Source organism: Onychomys torridus, chromosome 4, assembly GCF_903995425.1.
Source record: "Onychomys torridus chromosome 4, mOncTor1.1, whole genome shotgun sequence".
In the NCBI taxonomy this organism is placed as follows: domain Eukaryota; kingdom Metazoa; phylum Chordata; class Mammalia; order Rodentia; family Cricetidae; genus Onychomys; species Onychomys torridus.
The window spans coordinates 37,890,340-37,912,475 of NC_050446.1; the positions used below are offsets into that span (position 1 = coordinate 37,890,340).

Below are 22,136 nucleotides of genomic sequence, written 5' to 3' on the forward strand. Positions count from 1 at the left end.
TAAATAAATATACCTACCTTTATTAAGTATTACTACATACACCAAAGGGTTTTCATACTTTTGGCCTATGTGTTGAGTAGCCAAAGGCTTAGGATCGTTCTCATCTTTTTTTTTTTCCCCTTCTTTGCATGTTGGTCACCAGCATGTTTAGGGCTCTTAATGGTTAGAAAACCTGAAATTGCAAGATCCACCTCCTGATTTCAAAATGAATTCACAAAAATTAAATCAGGGAGTCGTGGTTTACATGAGTTTACTCTAGCCACATAGGTCCATTGCAAGAGCCACATAGGTCCATTGCAAGAGCCACATAGGTCCATTGCAAGAGCCACATAGGTCCATTGCAAGAGCTGAATGTGGCTAAAACTTAGAGCTTTCATCCCCGGGCCAAACTAGTCCAACTTCAAACGCGTAACAGTCTTCAGAGGTTAGTGACAGACAAAGAATGTTCCTATCACTCTGAAGCTCTGCTAGAGAGAATTGCTTTGACTGTGACTAATTACATAAGACCTTCCCCAATGCCACTTGACAATGTCACCTCAAAACACAATGCCAACACTGGTTTGGAGGCTTTAATGTCAGAAGCAAGGTGCAGCTCCACCCACAGCTAATTTTCTTACCAAGTTATCCTTTCTTGATAGTGACATGCCCATCAAATGCTATGTGCGTAGTAGGTATCCACTAAATACAGCTTTATAATCCTTGAGTAATAATAGATTTTTAAGAAGGTAATGAATCACACTGCTAAGGAAAGGAAGCAAAACTATCCATCAAGAAAAGTAGTAATATGTAAATTTATTTTTTTTACACATTCTTTACAGAATATGCCATTACTTGTTTCAGATTGCCTAAGTTTTGTGAGAATGTTTTCAATAGACAGTCTTCGGTGACTATTCCTTCCACACTAAGTGTGAGTATGGCCTGTGTCTCCTATAAAAACTTAACTCACAACATCACTTATTCTCATCGTGCAAGGATCCAGCTTAACAACCTATAGTTGATCCTATGATACAGACTTTAGAAATGTGACCCTTTATTCTTTTTTTGTCTTTAAAAATAATTGTTCAAAATTTTAAATAACAATGCCTCATCTATGTTACTTAAAAAAACTATGCTAAACATTTTCATTTTCATGCCCCTCTATTTCTATATACAAAAGCTACACAGTTGGCTATCTGTCTCTGAGGGTTTCACACTCTCAGATGCAATCAACCAGCTGAACTGAGCCTCCTTCCTGGGTTTCCTGAGAAGTTGGACTACAAAAGCACATCACTACACCCTGACAGACCAACTGCATCTACTTTAAAATAGTCATTGACCATCTTGTTCTTGTCCTCTATAAAGTTCTTATGTGACAAGACAGAGGCACTTAACAGCAGTGGTCCTTGAGAGGACACAAGGACTGGACTAACAGAAACCCTCTGTGCTGGTTATACGGCTTAGGTAATCTAACTCTAGGAGCTCATGTTTAATCTAATCATGTGTGCATTTGAAGTGGATGCATGCCATCCCTACAGAAATCTGTGGGTGCCTCTCATTTCTCTTAAGTAAATGAAAGACAAGGATTAAATCCAACCAAGTTTATTAAGTATCAAAGTATTATAGTAGATGCAAAAACAATATTTCATATCTTGAAGAATCTTACATTTTTGCTGGGCATTGGTGGTAGACCTATGGCCCTAGTACTTGGAAGGATCAAGAAGTCAAGACTAACATGAGCTATCTAACAAGACCCTGTTACACTAGGGAAAAAAATCCTTAAATGTATAAGGATGCTATATTAAACCTATCAAAGGTTTGTATAACTTCATAATGTTTTATTTCCATGTCTTTTCCCAACATCTAATGTAAATAAATTTATTATACGTGTGGTCTAAATGAAATATCACTCAAAGTGAAAATAAAATAAGAATCCAGTTAATAAACCCTGTGTCCCCACATTTTTATATTTCATAAGAGTGAGGTTTCATTCTGCTGGAGTGTTTAGGCACTGCTGGAGAACTATTTAAGGTTGTATGCCTGTGCATTTTAAAACGTGAGTAAACTTTGCTTCATAATACATTGAATAAGTGAGGAGAAACTTCTAACTTAGGAAGTCAACTTGGTTGAGAAAGGAAGAGTCCCATAATCCAAGGGAGGAGCTAGAGAGATGGATCGGCAGTAAAGAGCATCGGCTGCTCTGACAGAAGACCTGGGTTTGATTCCTGGCATCCACGTGAGCATGTGTAACTGGCTCCAGGTGACTCTTACATCCTCTTACAGCCTATGTGGGCGCTGCATGCACCTGGTGCGCAGGAAAACATACAGGTAACAACTGGGACACATAAAATAAGAATAAACGAAATCTCATAAAAACGTCCATTCAAAGGAGTGCCCCATCTATTGCTCTGATATTCCACTTTGCTTTCAAACTTTAAATCCCCTCCTTGATTGTGTACATTTCTAACTCAGACCAACAATATACTCAGCTTCTAAGGGAGCAAGCATGGCTATCTTTCACAGAGAAAGATTAAATAAAGAAATCAAAATGCAAGGCTACTGCTGTGTTTGGAAAAGAGTCAGAAAAAAATTTATTTACACATGGATACAATTAACAGCAAAATCTTTTGATTCAACGTGTTAACAACAATTTCCTCCATTTTAACGAAGAAGACCTTCAGCCTAAGCAGCCAGTTACTATATAATAAAAGGTTCTCTCAACTGTCTATACGGGTATGCTTCTCCGCATCCTTTAAACACGGCAGTCTCCCTGCCCATGATATGTGTCAAATAACAGTGGTCTGCACAGCTTGCTTCTATTACAGATAACGGGATTTGAAATTGCCCAACAGCCCTCTCTGACAGTTCCCGGAGCTTCTAGAGTTTGCCAGTTATTGTTGTACACACTTCGAGGATGATGGAAAGGTTGGAGGAAACGGTGAAAAACAAGTAAGTGAACATCATAATAGCCACAGTTGACTCCGCCACATCATCCTGCAGAGCTGAGTCCCAGTCAAATATAATAAACTCATCTTTCCCTATGGACTTCAATTATTTCAAAATAATCTTCCATTTTTTATTAATCTCTGATTAGTTTTTACTAACCATGCCTCCTGATGGTCCAACTTTAAATCATATGTTTTTGCCAAAGAGTCAGTGGCCTGTAAATAATCTTTGATGCAAGGGCATGAACGAAAGTGGCCTCAGTGGCTCTTTTGGTCTTCACAGAGGCAGCATTATCTCCTGTTTACTTAATATATCCCAGCTTCTGTATTTGATTCCCCTTCTGCACAGCACACAGCCAGTTTTGCAGATGGAAGACTTAGACCCAAAGGGCACAAGAGGAAAGCCGTGCCAATGGTACTGGGGCCAGTTGATGCTACTCACTGTGCCTTTGTCTTTCCAAGGTTATCCAAACACCTAGCTAAAACAGGTCCTGAAGTGTGATTTTAAGATGGAGTGTCTCAAGTCATCTTCCTACCAACTGAACACCATATCTTGGAAGAAAACTGGAGGCTACCGTGCAGTGGTTGACTTCAGAAGAACATGCTTCCCACTAAGAAGATGAGCAAGAAAACTTAAGAAATTGAGGAGATATTTACTCAAAGTGCCACTGTGTTTGTGGCTGGTGTAGGCCAAGCGGGTTACAGTGAGTCACTGATGGCAGGGGAGAAGCAGGAACAAGAGTGAAGCAGTTTGGGGTCTACCTTATAAGCATGAAAACAAAGCCCCTTAGGAACATGGTAAATGAAGAACCCTGAAACAGAACAAGGGCACAGATAGTCTAGGACTTATAGAGAGGATGAGCAGGCCCCACCCACTCTGAGCTGCTCAGCTGCTCTGTAACAGGACAGAAACGCTTGAGAAAATCTGAGGTGGCTGGCCCAGGGCCTGGCTCTGGCAAAGTAGGAGAAATGGCCAGGAAGGTAGAAGAAAGTGAGGCAATCCAGCCAGCCTTCCCTGCAGGATGACCTCAGAGGCTGACAACTACTGATTCCTGTTAACACCAGCTCATGACACTTGTCCCATCCAATCTTGAGATCGGTTTCCTGGAGTGATTCCTGAAGCTCACATTGGGTCTCTTTCTTCCTTCCTGGCCATGGCATTGAACAGTCACGTGACATCAGACCCAGCCCTGAACTGGGGCTCCCCTGCCATTTCTACCCTGGGCCCCTCTAGTCTCTCCCGTCTGTACAGCCATCCTCATCTGCAGAAGGAAGCCTTGGACCAGATGGTCCTCAAGTTCCTTCCAATTCTAGCATTCTGTGGTTCTTGGATGTTATAAATTCCCAGAATCATAAATTTTAAAGTTGAAAGGAACTTCAGAAATCATCCATTCAACCACCCACTCACCCTAGGCCAACCTAGCCAGAACTAATATGCTTTGAAGGTTCTACATGGTTGTTCTTGGCTGGCTGACTATGGCAATAATCAGAGCTTAAAACTTTATAAGGCAAGAAAAGCATATATGTAAAGTGTTCGGAACTTCTAAGAAAAGTTTTGAAGGAGGTGAAGCCCAGAGGGCTGCATGATCTATTGTTCAGAAGTTACTACTAAAGTAGAAATCCTAGCCTTGGTTTTCACTGTATCAGACACCTATGAAAAAAATCGTAAGGATGTCAGAATCTCCTATACAAAAATAGTTGAATTAAATGTGTTGCTATGTTCACACATATATGCCATAAGATGTGGCAGCATAGCTTCAGGACCAGACCAAATAAAGCTTCTAAGCGAAGACAGGGAAGCAGGAGAGTGTATCTTGACCGGAATAAATGAACAATCCAGAGGATGCCATTTGTTCTTAAAGGGTAAGTGTCCATGGCAAGCTGCCATTCAAATTTAATCTTGACTCTTGACAATGAATATTATTCATTCTCTCTTCAAAGAAGTTATTTTCATCACAGTTTATGCCAACAACTATCATACTACGCATTTTTAAGAAATCAGTAGATACATTTAGTAAACAAAACAGTTAAGACTAGCTTTCTGTTGTTCTTATTAATCACATCAAGAGAAAAGCCATCACACCTGCTGTTTGGAAGACTCAGCAGAGTTGGTCAATTCTTCCTTTTTAAGTGGATTTCATATCATTTTAATTTTTAAAATTCTAGTGCATTTCTTTTTAAAGGGAAACAGACAAACTGATACTGAAATTTACATGGAATTGTAAAAGGCCTGGTGTGGTTCAATGTTACAAAGTATACATATTCTGTATTGCTGCAGTAATTGAGACAATGAAGTATGGGCACACGGCTAACTGTGGAACCACATCAGAATGTAGACAAACCCCACACAAATGCAGTCACTTGACTTAAAAAGCAACACCCGACATTCACAAAGGGAAAACGTCTTTTCAACAAATGGTGCCGAATCATTATGCACCCAGATGGGAAAAATCTTGAGCTTATACATACGATACACAGAGACTAATTAGAAATGGGTTGCAGACCTGAATTTGGGGAACAAAGTACTGCTTCTAGAAGGAAGGAAGAAACTACCCCCATGACCTCACAGCAGCAGAGACTGCCTTGAGACACCAAAGGCAAGGGAGGACCATAAAAGACTGACAAATGGGCCATCATTAAAATGAGGAACTTCCATTTATTAAAAGATGTCAGACAGACAGAATGGGAAAATTGAAAATTAGGAGATACCCTCATACATGCCTGATGAAAGATGGCTTCCAGAATATATTTGAAAAGCCCACAAAGCAATAAAAAGGCAAGCCAATAACAAAGGAAATGAAAAGTGGTTCTATGCTATGTGTATCATAGCCCAAGAAAACTGTTATTTTTAAAAAGTGAATGGAAAACTTGAAACAGATTTCACAGGAGGACACTAACTGACTAATAAGTTTTATAAAAAGCTAGACAAAGTGACATATGCTTGAACCCAGAAGTTCAAAATCATCCTAAAAAATGGAGGGGAGAGGAGAAGGAACACAAGATGAAGCCAAGACAAAGGAGGAGGAGGAGGAGAGGAGGGAGGAGGAGGAGGAGGAGGGAGGGAAGAGAAAGGGAAGGAGGGATGGGGACTGAGGGTAGGAGGGACTAAGTGAGGGACTCTAGCCAGCAGTACAGAATAAAGACCAACAGTACCAAACAGTACTGAGGGTGCTGAGCTTTCTGTGCGTTCCTGGCTGAAGTGGAAGCTGTTAATATCCACTAAAGCTGAACACACATTCCCCACAACCTGTAATTCCACTATTAGGAGTAATGCATTGAAGGCATGATATGAACAAGAATAATTATAGCAATTTTATGCAAAATAGCCCCAAATTGAAATAATCCAAACACCCATGAATAATAGAATGGATAAATACAATATGGTCTATTTGTGATAGACTACTACATGGGATTTTAAAAACACTTCGCGTATAATAACACCAATGAGTCAAACCAAAACAATGATGAGCTAGAGAGGACAAATTCAGGAGGAGATAGATGGTTGAATTTCATTTTCAGGAAGTAGAAGAACAGGTAAACAAACTTCAGAAAATTAAATTCTAAATTAAAAAAGGCCGAAGCTATGGGTGGATGGTACAAATGAGGATGCTCTGGGGAACTGGAAATGTTATATTTGTCACCTAGGGATCTGTCATGTGACTATATAAACGTACTTGTTTAGAATATATATATATATATAATTTTACCATACAATGTAGTCTATCTCAATGCAAATCTTTAACTAAATGTGTTACCTCACTGTGTTGCATAGTGGTACAAGTCATGTCTTCACTACATATTTACGTTTTTCAGGGTGTAACACAATGCCTGCTCCATAGGTGTTTGTCCAGTTTAATTAAGTCAGCCAGCCAGGTGAGTTCCATGTATATGATCTCAACTAAGTGATGTTTACATAATGTGCTTGAGTTGTGGAGAAGAGCTGTAACTACAATATATCCGGTATCAATAGTTAAATGTCTGGCTTTATTTCCACCACAAAGGGAGACAGGAGCATTTGCATATTGAAAAACAAACGAAAAGGACCCCATTTGCTGGGTTGAGCAAAATTTGTAGCTAAGAGGCACGAAACAGGAAACAAAGAAAAGTGCTATTGCAGCCTTGGCATGCTGGTGTTTGTCAGGGCCCAGACACAGGTCACTGTCACAGTGCACTTATCTCTCATTCGACCCTCAGCCCAGGCAAATCAAACTCTGAAGCCTTAAAGGACGTGTCATGGAAGACCCAGTGCAGCTGAGACAAACATCTGAATTCTATGACAGACACAGAAGAGGTGTCTGTTTAAAAAACAAACAAACAAGCAAACAAACAAAAAACCTCCTTAAAAAATCAAAATCAGTTGGGCAGTTGGGGTGGACACCTTCAATTTCAGCACTTGGGAGGCAGAAACAGGTGGATCTCTGTGAGTTGGAGGTCAGCCTGGTCTACAGAGCGAGTTCCAGGACAGTCAGGAATACACACAGAGAAACCCTGTCTCAAAAACAAACAAACAAACAAACAAAAATCAAAATCGATGTTTAAGATTTCTGCTATTAAAATTTAAATCTGGGAAATTGCTACCAAGTAAGAAACACACTATTTTAAGTCTTTTCTAAATTAAAATAGGCGTAATTCTTTTGTAATTAATGGTTGAGTAAACACTGAAATACTTAAGAAATAGAAAAATGATTACATGTGACTTTCTATTTTACTGTAGTTAAGAAAAAAATTGTAAACCTACTATTTGATTTTGCATACTTAAGTTATAATCTCATTAAGAATACACATTTGTCATCAAAATTGTTTATAGTTTGTTAATTTTATATCTTTTACAAAGTATGACCTCACATCAATGCTTCTGTAACACTTATGCATTACCAAATAAAACTGTATTTGAAATTTCCACCTAAAGTTACATAAGAAATCAGAGGAAAACTCCAATTTAAAAGGGTAACTGTAGTTAGCAAATTCTTAGTCATAATCTGTAGCTTTAAAAGCTAATAAAGACTTTTTTAGTCCAAGTAAGTAGAACACACTTGGTCCTAGATCTAAGCAGATTAAGAGAGAGTAGCTTCCCTGTGACGTCACCATGGAGTCTACCCAGAGCACAACACTTGTCAGTGCTCCGAAGCCAGCCCATAGTGGCTCAATTGTTAGGGTAGGAAGGAAATCTGAAGGTAGGGCTTGGGGGAAAGCAGGGAGAAAACACCCCAAGACTGGTGAACATTGGTTTATCCAGCCCTTCATAGCAGAAGGTGATTGAGCCACAGTCCAGAACAAAATGCCACGAGGTCTTCTTAAGCATGGACTGTTTTATGCTCTCCTCTCCTTTTGGGGCGGATTCTTGATCTATACTCCAAAGGAAGATTCTAGGGAAAAACTTAGTAAATAGAAATGCACACTGTCTCAATATGACCCTGGGTTCCCCAGGAGTTCTGAGCCCTCCCAGGACTAGGATGAAAGCAAACGAAGCTTGACTGGGACTCGGTGAGCTTCCTTCCTTGTTACCAGCCATGCCAGATTTGAGTGGCTCAGGCTGAAGGGCACTAAAGGATGAATGGGAGGCTTTAATTATGAATCAGAATGAGCTGGGGATGAAAAGGATTAGTGATACTGCAGTGTGGAGCTGCTATTCTTTCACTGGGAAGAAGAGGTTAGCAAACCAGAGATTATCTCTTAGTCTAGAACAAGTAAAGAAAAGTGGAGAGTGGAGAGCCTATGAGTGAGGAGGGTCCCCAGGGCTTGTTCACCACTGGAAGCTCCAACATCAACAGCTGCTTTTGCAAATGCCTTACTTCTCTGATGTCATGAACCACATCTCTCATTTTCTAGAAGTCCGTTCCCCAGTCCTAAAAGCTCAAAGCCCTATTACAGATCTCTAAACGAAGTCATACATCCCCTCTCCCCCCAGTCCTGCTCCTGAAAAAGGCAAAGATGAGCCCCAGGAATTCCAACTCTTAACACTCACCCTGTTCTCCAAGAAGCACCCTCTGGTGGGTGGATAGATTCTATGATGGAACTGGTGTAGACCTGTTAGTAACTTACAACGTAGATTACTTCTATAGGTTCGCATGGGTTGGGTGAGAACTCTACCTTTAAGTATGACAATTTGTACAGGAAGTGACTTTCCAGTGCTGGGCCACCAACTGACCAGTGAATGGTGAATAAACCTTATTGGTTGGCTGGAGAGATAGCTCAGTCAGTGAAGCACTTGGTACGCAAACAGGAGGACCCAAGTGTAACCTACAGCACATGAGTTACAAGCTGGGTGTTGCAGCATGTGCTTGGAATCCCAGAGCTGGGGAGGAAGACACAGGAGGACCCCTGGGGCTGCCTGGTCAGCCAGCTAACCCTAACCACAAGCCCAAGTCAATGGCAGACCCAGTTACAAAAAACTAAGTGGACCGATCCTGTGGAGGAACAGTATCTGAGGTCACCCCCTGACTTTGGTGAGTGTGCATGGCATACAGACACACACACACACACACACACACACACACACACACACACACACACACATGAAATCCAACTCACTTTTAAATTAAGGTGTATCTAATCAGCAAACAAATCACATAGAGAATGAGGACAATATCTATCTATTGTCTAGGAGCCAATTCTATCTTCTTAAACTAGAAGTATGCAAATGATCATTTGGACATGTCTTTCTTTTAAGACTTCATGTTTAAAACAAGGGAATTAATCAGAGCTGTGCTACATAGGAGGCAAAGAGGCTTTTAAGACTACTATGGTTAATACCTTAAAAATATTTTTATTGAAAATTTTAATTTTCATAATATTCTTCATTTTTGTTTGATGACAAATCCAAAGAGTGACCTTGATGATATTATGAATTTCTAATAAAAATTGTTTCTATGTAACCAAACACTTTACCTGACACCGTATAACATAAACTATGAAGATATTTCTTGTGATTCTATGGGTAAGTAAACACTTACCAGAGGATCTCCTGTGCAAACTTAATTTTACTGTCAACTCAGAATCATTACAATTGAGGAAGAAAAACCAAAACACCTAGCAGAGGACATGGTATATTGTTACTTGAGCTCATATAGATGTAAGCTTATGACATGAAATTTATTTTTGGTAACTTTTCCCTCAGGAATCTCAGGTTAAAGACACAGCATTCAGTGAAGGCATCTACCCAACTGTACCATTCCAAATATTCAGCTTTTCAGCTCATAGGAAATACAACTGGTATTTTGTGAAATGAGCCCATTTTTGCAGAGCTGGGAAACTAGTCCTTCAGGACCAGTGAAATGACTTATGGCATCTATGGAATGATCTCATTTTGTTGCATAAAAACATTTCTCTGAAATCCCTTTGTCTAGGGCCCAGGACCCTCAACTGTGTAACACATGTCCAGAGAGCAGCCAGAGGAAGGATGGATTCTGTATCCCATACAGAGGGAAGCAGAAGACCGTATAACTCGTATAGCAGTTGGTTCTGTTTGCAGAGGTGAATAGCAGCTCATTTTAAATAAAGTTAGATAATGACCCCACAAATGGATGTTCACAAAAGATGAGGAATAATTTTGAAAAATCTTTCAACAATGCCAGCTCACACTGGATACCATTGGTGCCCACAATGTAGGCAAAGATCTAATTATAAGCATTCATACCCCAAATTTGTTTTCTTCCTTTTTCCATAAGTGTGGCTAATGGGTTAGAAGAAATAAACATTACTTTAAATAAAATATAACAATACAAATAACATTCTGTATGGCCATTATGTCATCATTTAGAGATTACATTACCAACCTGCCACAGCACTAATAGGTTGGCTTAATAGCGCATTTGTAAGCATAAAACTGGGAATAATGTAAAATAAAGTCATTGAGTATGGAATTTTAAGGGAAGGGTTAACATAAAGTACAACAAAATGTAATTTTTTTAAAGCTCAAAATGCCCTCAAGAGAATTAGAAAGCAAAAGAGCAAAATAAAATAAAGCAGATTATTAATTCAAGAAATTTCCATTCATTTATTTAAAGCCCAACTTCTTTCTGAAATTCTCAGATTAGTTGTAGCTTCTTTTGGAACTCTGCTTTTGCTCACAAAACACAGTAAATTTTTAATACCATGTATATCTGCCACTCAGACCACTGGCTAGAATGCTGTTGTCCAAGTGTGCTGTTTTACAACTATCCTTTTCTTGTTTCTTATACTATGTCTGTTCTGTCTTCCCTGGTGTTTTGTGGGGTGCTAGGATCAGGGAGCAGATATCCTACTCCCCAGAGCACCCTAATGTCACATGCAGATGATGAATATGAGGTTCACTCAGGAACACAATAGATGGGCAGAGTGTTTTACCCTGTTGTGAGCCTCACAATTGACCCATAGGCAGCCAGCTGAAAACTTAACCTGATTTCAGCACGCATATATTATGGCCACTATCAGGCATCAAGTACCAGATGATGATTCTGCATGCTTACAGTGCTAGTTAGCTGCATATTAGCATGCAATCTCTCCTTGAGAACCCATCTTTTTAGTCATTATCCAAAAGCCTCTCCTTCCTCATCATCGTCTAAAATGACGAACGAAGTCATCAATTTAACAATTTTTTGAAAGACAACACAGGAGAAACATTAATGCTCACTATTCGAGCTTTGCTACACCAAGAGGTCAAAACACCATTTCCTTCTTCTGTTTATCCCTTTTTGTTTCTCTCTCATCATTTCAACATGCTTACCTTCCTGTGATTGGTCAAAAATTAAAATATTCATATAATTATGGTAAGTTACCTTAAGCAAATATATGGCATTAGATTTTGGATTATGTTTGGTTGGTTGTCTGCATGACAATTAGATTTTGGGTATATTCTACCACACCCCCTTTCCACTGTCCCACTATAATCAGGCATGTTTAGTTTCCAATATCAAATCTATGTGTGTCTATGGGTGTGCATGTGTGGGTGTCTATGGGTGTGCAGGTATGTGTGTCTGTGTGTGCATGTGTGTGTGCATGTGTGGGTGTCTGTGGGTGTGCAGGTGTGTGTGTCTGTGTGTCCATGTGTGTGTGTCTATGGGTGTGCATGTGTGGGTGTCTGTTTGTGCATGTGTATGTGTGTATGTGCATGTGTGTGGTGTGTGTCTGGCACATGTGGTTCTAAGAGGCTGTTTTCTGTGTAGCACATGGCGAAACTCTCAGTTGTATCATCTAAAGAATGTTTTCATGAAGCCCTGCCAAGTTCTACACTGTCCACTATTTATTCATTAAAATGAGATAGCAAGGAAGCAGGAGTAGTTCAATCCACCCCGCATAACATCCCTAAGTCCAATGTTCACCTTTCGAATGTTTACCTTGATGTTATACCAAATATTATGGTGCTGCATTTAAAAAGCTGACATCATTCCATGTTAGAGTTTAAGCTATTTCCCACCAAATAAAGCTCTCTCACTTGGAGACAATTTGACACATTCTCTGGCTGTTTTTTTTATTTAACTGTCACCATGGATGAGATAAAAACTCTATTCTCTGGATGTAGGAGCTAGATAGACAAGTGTAGGATTATGCCGTGAGAAACAACTGTGACTCTCAGCATTTCAGCCTTAGTTTGTGGGTTAGTTGTTATTACTAGATGAGCAAATGCTTTTACCATGGCTGAAATACACTCCAAAAAGGAATATTCCCCCTTTCCCACACTCTCTCTTCCCTCCGCACAGTCTCTCTGTTTCTCTCTCTCTCTCTCTCTCTCTCTCTCTCTCTCTCTCTCTCTCCCTTTTTCTCCCAATAACGCTCTAAAAGGTTAAAAAAAAAAAAAAGGAGTTTTCTAGAATATTAAACCACAAACATTCAAGCAGGGTTGATAGAAGGGGTGGGCGACAGGAGTCCAGGTAGGGTGTAATGCCAACTCATTGTGTGTGTGAGAGCTCCCAAGTGTACCACGGTGGCAATTTTGCTAGCATCCATATTCTTTATGGTAGATTGCTCATGCACACACCCAGAAATAGAGAGAGAAAGAAAAAGGGAGGAGGGAGAGGAACTTTTGGTTGCATAAATTATTGACCTATCAATATATAATTCTATTTAGGGTTCTTACTAATTCACAAATCATTTGAAAATTTTCACTACAAAAACAAAGTAAAGGAAAATACAAAGCACACTTTACTCTGATTTAATTAGAAAATTAGGCTGAATTGTTATATATGTCGGCAAAATTTCTCTGACCTAAAATAACTTTGCATCCTTTCCCCCAACCCCATGAATAGTATTAGTCTACTAGCAAGCATTTGTTCAGCACCTACTGTTTTGGAAATCAGACATGGAACCAGGGGAGTACTGGTGCATTTGAAGACAGGCTTCTATAGGGGCTGTGACACCATGCTTTAAGAAAACCAACCAGTTCAACTATGAATGCCCAGTAGAAAACAAACTAGATAAGAAAGCCCTCTTCTTTGTGAGAATGAAGGAAATCTTAGCTGTTCACGTCATTTTTACAGAACACAAACTTCTCCATTCTAGATAGATCTTTCTTATTGTATCTTTATTAGATAATGTGATGCAGAAATAAAAATCCCTATAATTTACTTCCCTGGAAATTCTTTCTTACATAAAAATAAATGGGAAAAAGAAATATTTTCTATTTAGCTAAAAGATCTCTAACTTTAAATTCTACTACCAATCAGGTTAGCTAGAATAACGTCAGAGCTTCAATAAACCATTAAGCAAACCACAGTCAAAGTAACATATTAGTAAAAGTATTTTTTCACTGAACATGTACTACGTGGACATTCTCTATTTTTTAATTTAAACTCCAAATCAACACTGCCAAAAATTGGAGGACTATCCAGAGTAGAGATGTACAGGGATACCCCCCCCCCCGCCCCACATCTTCCCCTATTCTTTCCTAGTAGCTTAAAGTTTCATTCTTAGCAGAGAGGTAGTATGTGTCTCTATATATTTTGCATTCAGCCAAGCTAAAGATACCTGAAAGAAAGGGTGCTACAATATGTGACTTCATCTTTAACATTTCCATGACCTTGAGTCTTTCCTACCATGTCTAGACACTCATAATATCCTACTAAGGAAATCAACTTAATGCACCAGTGTGAAATGCAATATTACTAAACTGATACATTTAAGCAACTTTTAAACTTTTATTCACCTGGTAAAGGCAGGTACCTCTTTTTTTTGTGTGTGTGAAACAGGGTTTCTCTGTGTAACAACAGCCCTAGCTGTCCTGGAACTTGCTTTGTAGACCTAGCTGGCCTTGAACTTACAGAGTTCTGTCTGCCTCTGTCTCCTGAGTGCTGAGATTAAAGGTGTGTGCCACCACTGCACAGCTAAGGCAGGTACATCTTAAGATGGCTTGTGCTGTTGTCCAATTCATCTACTTTAGTATAGCTGCCACTTAGGCATGTGGAATCATGGCCTTAATTTGTAGAAGAATCAGATTGTTTGGCGAAATATTTGTTGACTAAAGATAACTAATTGTTTAAAAATCCAATAAAAAGCTGGGCGGTGGTGGCGCACGCCTTTAATCCCAGCACTCGGGAGGCAGAGGCAGGAGATCTCTGTGAGTTCGAGGCCAACCTGGGCTACAGAGTGAGTTCCAGGAAAGGTGCAAAGCTACACAAAGAAACCCTGTCTCATACCCACCCCCCAATAAAAAATCCAAAGAAATGTTTAACCCAATAAAAAATCCAAAGAAATGTTTAAGTGTGTGAGAGAGGTTGAGTTCAGAACTGTTTTGTCTCTACAGCCTTTATTAGTGATATTCCAAATTGCTTTATTATCTCTCAGATTTTGATGATGAGTTCAGATATATTCTTTGGTATCCATTTATACAAAAACCACCTTAATACAAAATTATGTTTTACTTTAGAAACAAACATTCTTTAGTACAGAAAACAATGTTATATGCACAAAATGGAAGTTTTTGATATATGTTAGAGAACTATATACCAAAGGTATATGAATAAAGATTTTATGTGTCATGTTGCCTTTAACTGGTACAAAAGATCCAGAAAGCAATATAAATAAAGAAAAACCTGTACATCTCCTTTTTCAAAAGAGGATGAAGTATTGTATCCCCATAACCCTTCAAACTTCTACATCAGCACTAATGTATGCTATAGTGTCTCCCAAGTACACTAGCCTGTACAGAAGTGAAATTCCTAATAGCCACTGGCTGCCAACTTGTACATACAAATCTTTGAGTTAAAATGTTAATGATTCTTTCTTTTTTCTGAACAGCTAAAAACTGAAGCACAAAGTTAACTTTTCATAATATCACCTAAGTTATTTAACATCTGGAATGATCATTAGAACAATGTGTGCTTGTGTTTACAAAGCTCCATCAACACCTACTTGAGGATGACTGTGCCAGGTAATAAAGTAGATCTGCTTGAATAAGACAGTACTGACGGAGAAATAAACCAACAGAACAAACAAAACCACCCCGTACGGGGTAAAATCTGGGTGTTTGCGTTCCACATTACTGTACGCTAAGGCATGATGGAAACTACATGCCATCCATCCATGCCCTGCTCTTCTCAGCAGCCTCACTTGTACCTGATGCTCCATAGAGATGTTGTTACATTTTCTCTGTCAAAACATGATGTACACCAATGTAGTTGTTGGCTCGAAGTCTTGTTTTCTTGATTGCAAAATGAAGAACTGGTGTGCTTTATGGGAGCATCTTTCAAAGCAAATTTGCCCAAAACAGGCTGTGATTAGATTAACACAAGCATTTGACACATACAACTTTTCAAAGTGTGGTAATAAAACTCATCTTAAAGTACTTTTTAAAATTACCTATTCCTCTGATGAAATACATGAGAGAGATCCATCTATTCCTTCATGATCCAACGTAACCACATCTACTTCATAGTCACAGGTTAAAATTACTTTTCAAATGACCAAACCACTCCTTAGTTTTTTTATCCAGCTTTCAAACATAACTTCACAACAGTTGGGACTAGCCAAACACATCAGTGTACTTTACAGAGAGTGACGTAGTCTATCTCAGGAAGGTCAGAGCACACACACACACACACACACAGGCAAGCATCAGCCCTGTTGTAGACAACAGATTCTCACGGTGTTTATTAAGTCTTCAAGTAGATTATGCTTGTTATTAAACTAGAAACCAAATAAACTCTCCATCTTTCTCAATGACTTCCCCTAACACCATCTTACTAATGACTACAGAAAGGAGAAAGAGAGAAGGGCATGTCCCCGCCTCTGACTCTGCTATCTCAAATCTGCATCTGGTCCCTCTGTGTTTTTGGAGACGCTCCTTTCTGAACTAATTATGATACCTTTACAATAGGGAGTTTAAATTTAATTACCAAACTTTTAAAACACGGTATTATATAGGTCAATTGAGGACGCACCTTTCTCCCGAAACAAAGAGATTCGGGGTAACAGGACTTCAGATTTCATAGGAAAAAAAGCAAAAATATGTTTTGAGACTGTCATTTACTGTAACACAAATCAATATTAAACGCTTTATACAGGAAGCACACTTTCAGAAAATGGGCCCTAAAGCTTCCTGAGATCCAGCCCTAATTACTCCAGCAAGCTCTTGCTGTTCGTCTCTCTCTTCAATTATTTACAGGGCAAAAGAAGCCAAATGGCATTGCATTAGCTATATTAAATGCTATGTACTTGGTTTCTGACTTACTAATGGTACATAAAAATTACTAAGGTAAATGTTGCATAGAAACATGGCTTTTTTTTTCTTCTTCACCTGAATGTGTGTATTTATTATTCATGGAGCTAAGTGTTGAATAGGCTGTCCTTCAGGCACCCAAATGCTGCATAATTTAAATAAGTGCATTAAATATATAACACATCTAAAAGGTAGCACATTGATTACGTTACAAAATTTCTTCAAACAGCTTCACACACACACACACACACACACACACACACACACACACACACACTCACACCAAGCAAGCATCTCCCTTAAGTTCTTAAAACAATGACATGACAACCCCATGGAGACGAACAGTGGTGATCAGTTGCTTACTGTCCCTGGTTATCTAAGGTAAGAGAGAGCAGCAAAGAGGCCTGTGAGTGCTGGGAAATGTCTGGCCTCTGCTGACAAGTCCTCTTTACACGGACAAACACTAAGGTATGTTGTAGGAACAGGACAACGAGGACCACACATACTCAAAGGAAGAAAGCTTTCAAGAGTGAATCATAGCTTCTCAGTACCAGGTCAGAAATGCCCATCTGCCTGCAAGCAATCCCCTAACAAAAGTTCAAACACCATATCTGTACTCCTACCTGATTCTTTTGTAATCTAGAAGGGCATGCTAGGTGTTAACTGCCACAGGAGGCTGGTGTACCCATCAACACCTTCTACCTTCTCTAATGGTGGCAGATGTTTCCATGGCGGTAAAATGCACTTTTCGTGAACCCAGATAATTTTTAAAATTAGTTTAGAAGGCATTGAACTGTTGTAAAATTAGCATAGGCCTATCAACAAAGTACCCGGGGTCCCTGGAAAGCTGGCCATAATTTGTATGGCTTTATGTCATCAGCTGTCCTTACCCAAGAGTATGCCGAGGCCACTTTTGAGCAGAACTGGAAATCACTCTGTGTATACATAGAAGGTAGTTTAAAAACAAAAACAAAAACGAAAAATAAAAGGGGGGGAAAGTAAATACAAAGTCACTTCTTTCTACGCATCAAAATCTGCCTATTGTCCCTCCTACGTAAAAGCTACGGAAAAAGATTAAAAGGGACATCAATGAATGCGGAGTGAACTTTGGCCACTTTTCTACCCAAAACACCAGCGTAAAAATGGAAATCAGTAACCAGGTGAAGTGCCACACCGCACAAAGATCAGAGACGAGGGGAGGGCGCGCAGGGCCCGGGTCGGGGAGGAGAAGGTCCCGTCCCCCTCCGGCCACATTCGTCGCGCGCGCGGGAGCTAGAGGGGAGTCCTGCGGGGCGAGGCAGGGGTGGCCGCGCTCCACTCCCGGGGACCCCAGAGTTACTGCCTCCAGGGCGAGGCCCTGGAGAGGTCGGAAAGCCGTGCACTAGCAGGTCCTGCCTTGGGGCCCCAAGCGTCGGCCGGCGGCCAGCCCTAGCTGGACGAGGGGCGCCTCGAGGCCGAGAGACCCTCCCCTCCTCTCTGGCCAGGAAGGGGCCGGCGGTCCTTTCCTGTCTAGTCGCTTCCCCCCCCCCCACTCCCCACCCCACCCCCCCGCGACTCTGTAACCCGATCGCGCCTATCTGCTCCCCGGGAAGCCGCCGCCCCGCGTGCAGCCGGGCTCTACCCAAGCCAGCGCTATAGTTAGCAACCCCAGCAATTGCGCCCGGGGGCGGCTGGGTCGCCGCGCGCCCCTCCCTAGTCCGGCCCGGCGCGCCCTTCCGCGGTCCCCTCCTCCGGCGACCCTTCCTCGCGCCTCCTTACCTTGGCTTGCAGATACTGGGGGTAATAGTAGGTGGCGTACTGAGGGTACATCTGCTGTTTCCACACTTTGCCCATGAAGCTGGAAGGAAGCCTGCTGTGCAGGGTCGCCGACACTTTGGGGTTTCCAAGTCCCAATCTCTCCTGCCTCTCCCTTTCCGGAGGCGGCGGCGGCGGCTGCCTCGGCGGCTGCTGCTGCCGCTGCTCCACCTCCCAACCGGGACCAGACGACGTCCTCCTCCTCCTCCACCTCCTCCTCCTCCTCCTTCTGCTCTTCCTCCTCCTCCTTCTCCTCCTCCTCCTTCCAGGCAGACAGAAAGACACTGCAGAGCGCAGAGGACACCCCGGACAGGGCGCTCCCAAGGAGTTTCCTCTGGGAGCCCGACTGTGCCGGAGCTGCCAAGGGCTGGCGCGCTGGCCGCGCTGCGCTCCGGGAGCAGGCTGAGCCGAGCTAGGAGTGATCAATACAAGTGGAAAGTACGGCGGCGGCGGCGGCTGCGCTCGGTGCCAGGCGGCATCTGGGGTGGGTGCGCCCGACAGCAAGAGGGGAGAGGGGCTGGCTGCCCGGGGCCGCGGGGGAAGGGCGGTCGGGGGCGGGGCTTGGGCGCCGCCGAGCCCGGGACCCGCTGGAGGTGAGGGCTGACTTTCCACCACTCCTCACCTCCCAGGCTCCCAAAGAAGGAGCACAGAATCCTTAGGAGCGGCGATCGCTTTGTGTCAGGGGTGGGAGTCGGTTTGGTAGACCCAGCTTAAGAACTGCCTAGAAGGCACCTCTAGCTTTCCCGAGTTTTTAATTTTCGTAAGAAAGAAGGGAGGTAAGGGCGAGGGGGAGGAAATCACGTTAATCTCTCACTTCCCCCAAATCCCCGGACCGGTTATCCCTCCCCCCCCCCAAAGGAAAATGCTTTAATGCCCAACCACAAAACTGGGGCCGGAACACCTGGGTTCTGTTCCACCCCCACACCAGGTCACAGCACTAATTTTCTAAGTGACCTTGGGAAGGTTAGTGTCCTTCGGTTTGGTTTTTCCAGATGTGAAATCATGCTCTTTGCGTAGAGAAGACCACACACACACACACACACACACACACACACACACACACGCACACACGCACACACGCCAAACACAATCGCATAACAAACTGGCAGGTCCTTCTAAGGGAAGATGCCGAAAAGAGGCAGAATGTTATTAGAGGACACAATATAGACATCAGCTTTCTCCCTGCCTTTTCTAATGCTGCCAGACAGTCTGTCAACTCCCACTCAGGAGCAAGGAAACTCCCTGAGTTTGGAATATTTTAAGGCCATTTTGAAAGTCACACTGGCATATTGTTGCAGTGTGCTTCGGTGACACATAAAATCAATCTCTCTTTCTGCTTCTCTCCATCTCCTAAGTGTCTCAGCTCCAGACAGCTCCAGACGAGCAGCGGTTCAGTTCACTACATAACTGGATAGAATTTAATGGAGTTAATTGGTCCCTGAAGTTGCCTGCAGAAGACTTTTATATTCTAGCTCAAAAAGAGACAATACGAAATGTACAACACACTGGGGAAGAGAATGTCCCTAAGTTGGTGTCCTTGTACAGCTGATAAAAGGCAAAGAGAAAAACATTGATTGAACAGAACTCGATTGCTTTGTTTTGTCTTTTTTGTTTGTTTGTTTGGTTGGTTGGTTTTTTTTTTTTAGTCACTTCTCAGCACAAGGTAAATCCAGCAGAACAGGGATGCATGATTTTCTTCAATAGTCAGATCTTTATAAGATTACTTGTAAGACAGTCTTCAAAATTGATGAAACAGTGAGCCGGAACCTTTATCTTTATATGATTTAGACTTAGACAAGTTTCTAGGCCATACATTTTTTGACAAAAAATAAAATAGATGCAGTTCGTGTGAACACAATTCTGACTTGTCAGGAGGCAGCTCATGTATGCCTTCATCCATCTGAAATCTCACAAGGAAATTCGATTTACTTAGTTTCTGTCACATGCTGAGCACTGTGGAGATGAATGCCAACCTGCAGGTTGGAGTGGTGTACTGTCTAACGAGGTGAACTTAAAAACGTTCCTCATATCGTTTCAATATAAAAACTCTCCAGTTTTTCCGTTGAAAACTCACTGACCTGATGTGTTCGGGGTCCAGAGAGACTAGGGATAATGGTTTGGGAGGGGTGACTGGAGAGAAGCAAGTTGAGAAAGAACTCAGTAGGTCTTGGTTTGAAAGACATAGGAAATTGCCAGAGTTAGACTGTTCTACTTACTTTTTTTTTCCTCCTGGATGATGAAAATCCACTCCATTTTCAAGAGACCAAAAGCATACCCAGACTTATATAGATGTTTGATTTATGACTAAGCCAGTATTACAAGGCAGTGGGCAAAGAATGAACTTTTCAATAAATGATTCTGGGTCAATTGGCTATCCACATGGAAAACAGGAAATCAAAGTCCTGTCCCACAGTTATCAACGGTAGGGAGACTCCAGCTGCATTGAAGATTACTTGTGAAAACCAAAATCATAAAGCTGTTAGGAGACAATGCAGAGGAACAGCTACTGGGTCCTGATGTGGGGAAAGATTCCTAAGGGGAAGGAGAGTAAAAGATTATTCAGATCCTTGGTTTGAAGAATGAGCAAGAAAATGAGCCACAAAATAATTACTTTTACTAATAACTACAAAAGGTTAATATGCAGAATATATAGAGAGCTACTCAAGATCAATATGAAAAAGAGAAAGAACTTATTAGAATAAAAGCTTTTTTTTAAAAAAAAAGAATATGTATTCACAAAGGAAGAACAACAAATGTTCAACCAACATATAAAAAGATACTAACATTCAATTAGTAATATGGTAATTCTAATGAGGTATCATTTTACTCTTTTTGCCAGGCTGGCAAAACAGAAAGAACTATGAAAATAACAATTGGTGGTGAAGGAGGGAGAAGGGAAATTCTCAAGAGCATGTGTTATTGGAAGAAGCATAAGTTGCTTATGCTATGTTCAACGGAGAACATAGTTGGTCATTCTCCAACATTATTTGCATGGATCCTACAATGCAGTTGCAGGTGCATGCACATTATAGAGGCTTCTATAGGTACACCAGGAGATGTGCACAGGAATATCTATGCAACACTGCAAATAACCCGAATGTCCACCAACCACACAATGGTTAAAAAGTCCTGGTATATAGTCACAAGGGGACACTACAATGGAAAAAAATAAGTAACCACATTTAAAGCATCAGTACGTATCACTTCAAGTTCAGTGCTGTGCAAAGAAGCAAGGAAAGTGGTTGGAGAGTTGGCTTAGTGGTTGAGAGTACACGCTGCTCCTTCAGAGGACTCAAATTCAGTCCCCAGAATCCAAGTTCTGGCTCCCAAGCTCCTGTAACTCTAACTTCAAGAGATTCGTCGCTAGTTCCAAGAGATGCATTGCTAACTCCAAGAGATGCATTGTTATCTCCAAGAGATGCAGTGCCCTCTTCTGGTCTACACAGACCCTGTACTTGTGTGTGCATGCACATACATACACTTATTTTTTAAATCTATTTTAAAAGAAACAGCAAGTCAACAATATATAAGACATGATTTCATTTTTATGAGTTTCAAAAGCAAAACAAAAAACAGTAAGAATAAGCATATGTATAATTTTTAAAGCATAAATAAAAACATAGGTAATATTAACATAGGACTCAGAACAATGATTCTCTCCACTACAGCAGAAGGTTGGGAGTACTCAGGAAGGGACCAAAGATGACCCTGGACTATAAATGTATAGGAATATATTTCAATATATTCTCTAGACCTTTTTTGTATTATGTATATATATATACACACACACA

At 41.1% G+C, this 22,136-nt stretch overlaps 1 protein-coding gene across 5 annotated transcripts in view; it reads right to left on the bottom strand.

Moving 5' to 3' along the window:
• The window catches only part of Rbms1 (RNA binding motif single stranded interacting protein 1), a 218,210-nt gene extending 199,374 nt beyond the window's left edge, over window positions 1-18,836 (bottom strand). For 2 of the 5 annotated variants that reach the window (XM_036184973.1, XM_036184972.1), the window contains exon 1: window positions 18,310-18,546. In XM_036184973.1, coding sequence (XP_036040866.1) covers window positions 18,310-18,384 — 75 coding nt within the window. In that variant the 5' untranslated portion in view covers window positions 18,385-18,546. Of the gene's footprint in view, window positions 1-18,309 lie in introns of all 5 variants that reach the window. The other 3 variants (XM_036184979.1, XM_036184975.1, XM_036184978.1) reach the window with 3 other exon arrangements.
• Window positions 18,837-22,136: the final 3,300 nt, after the last annotated feature.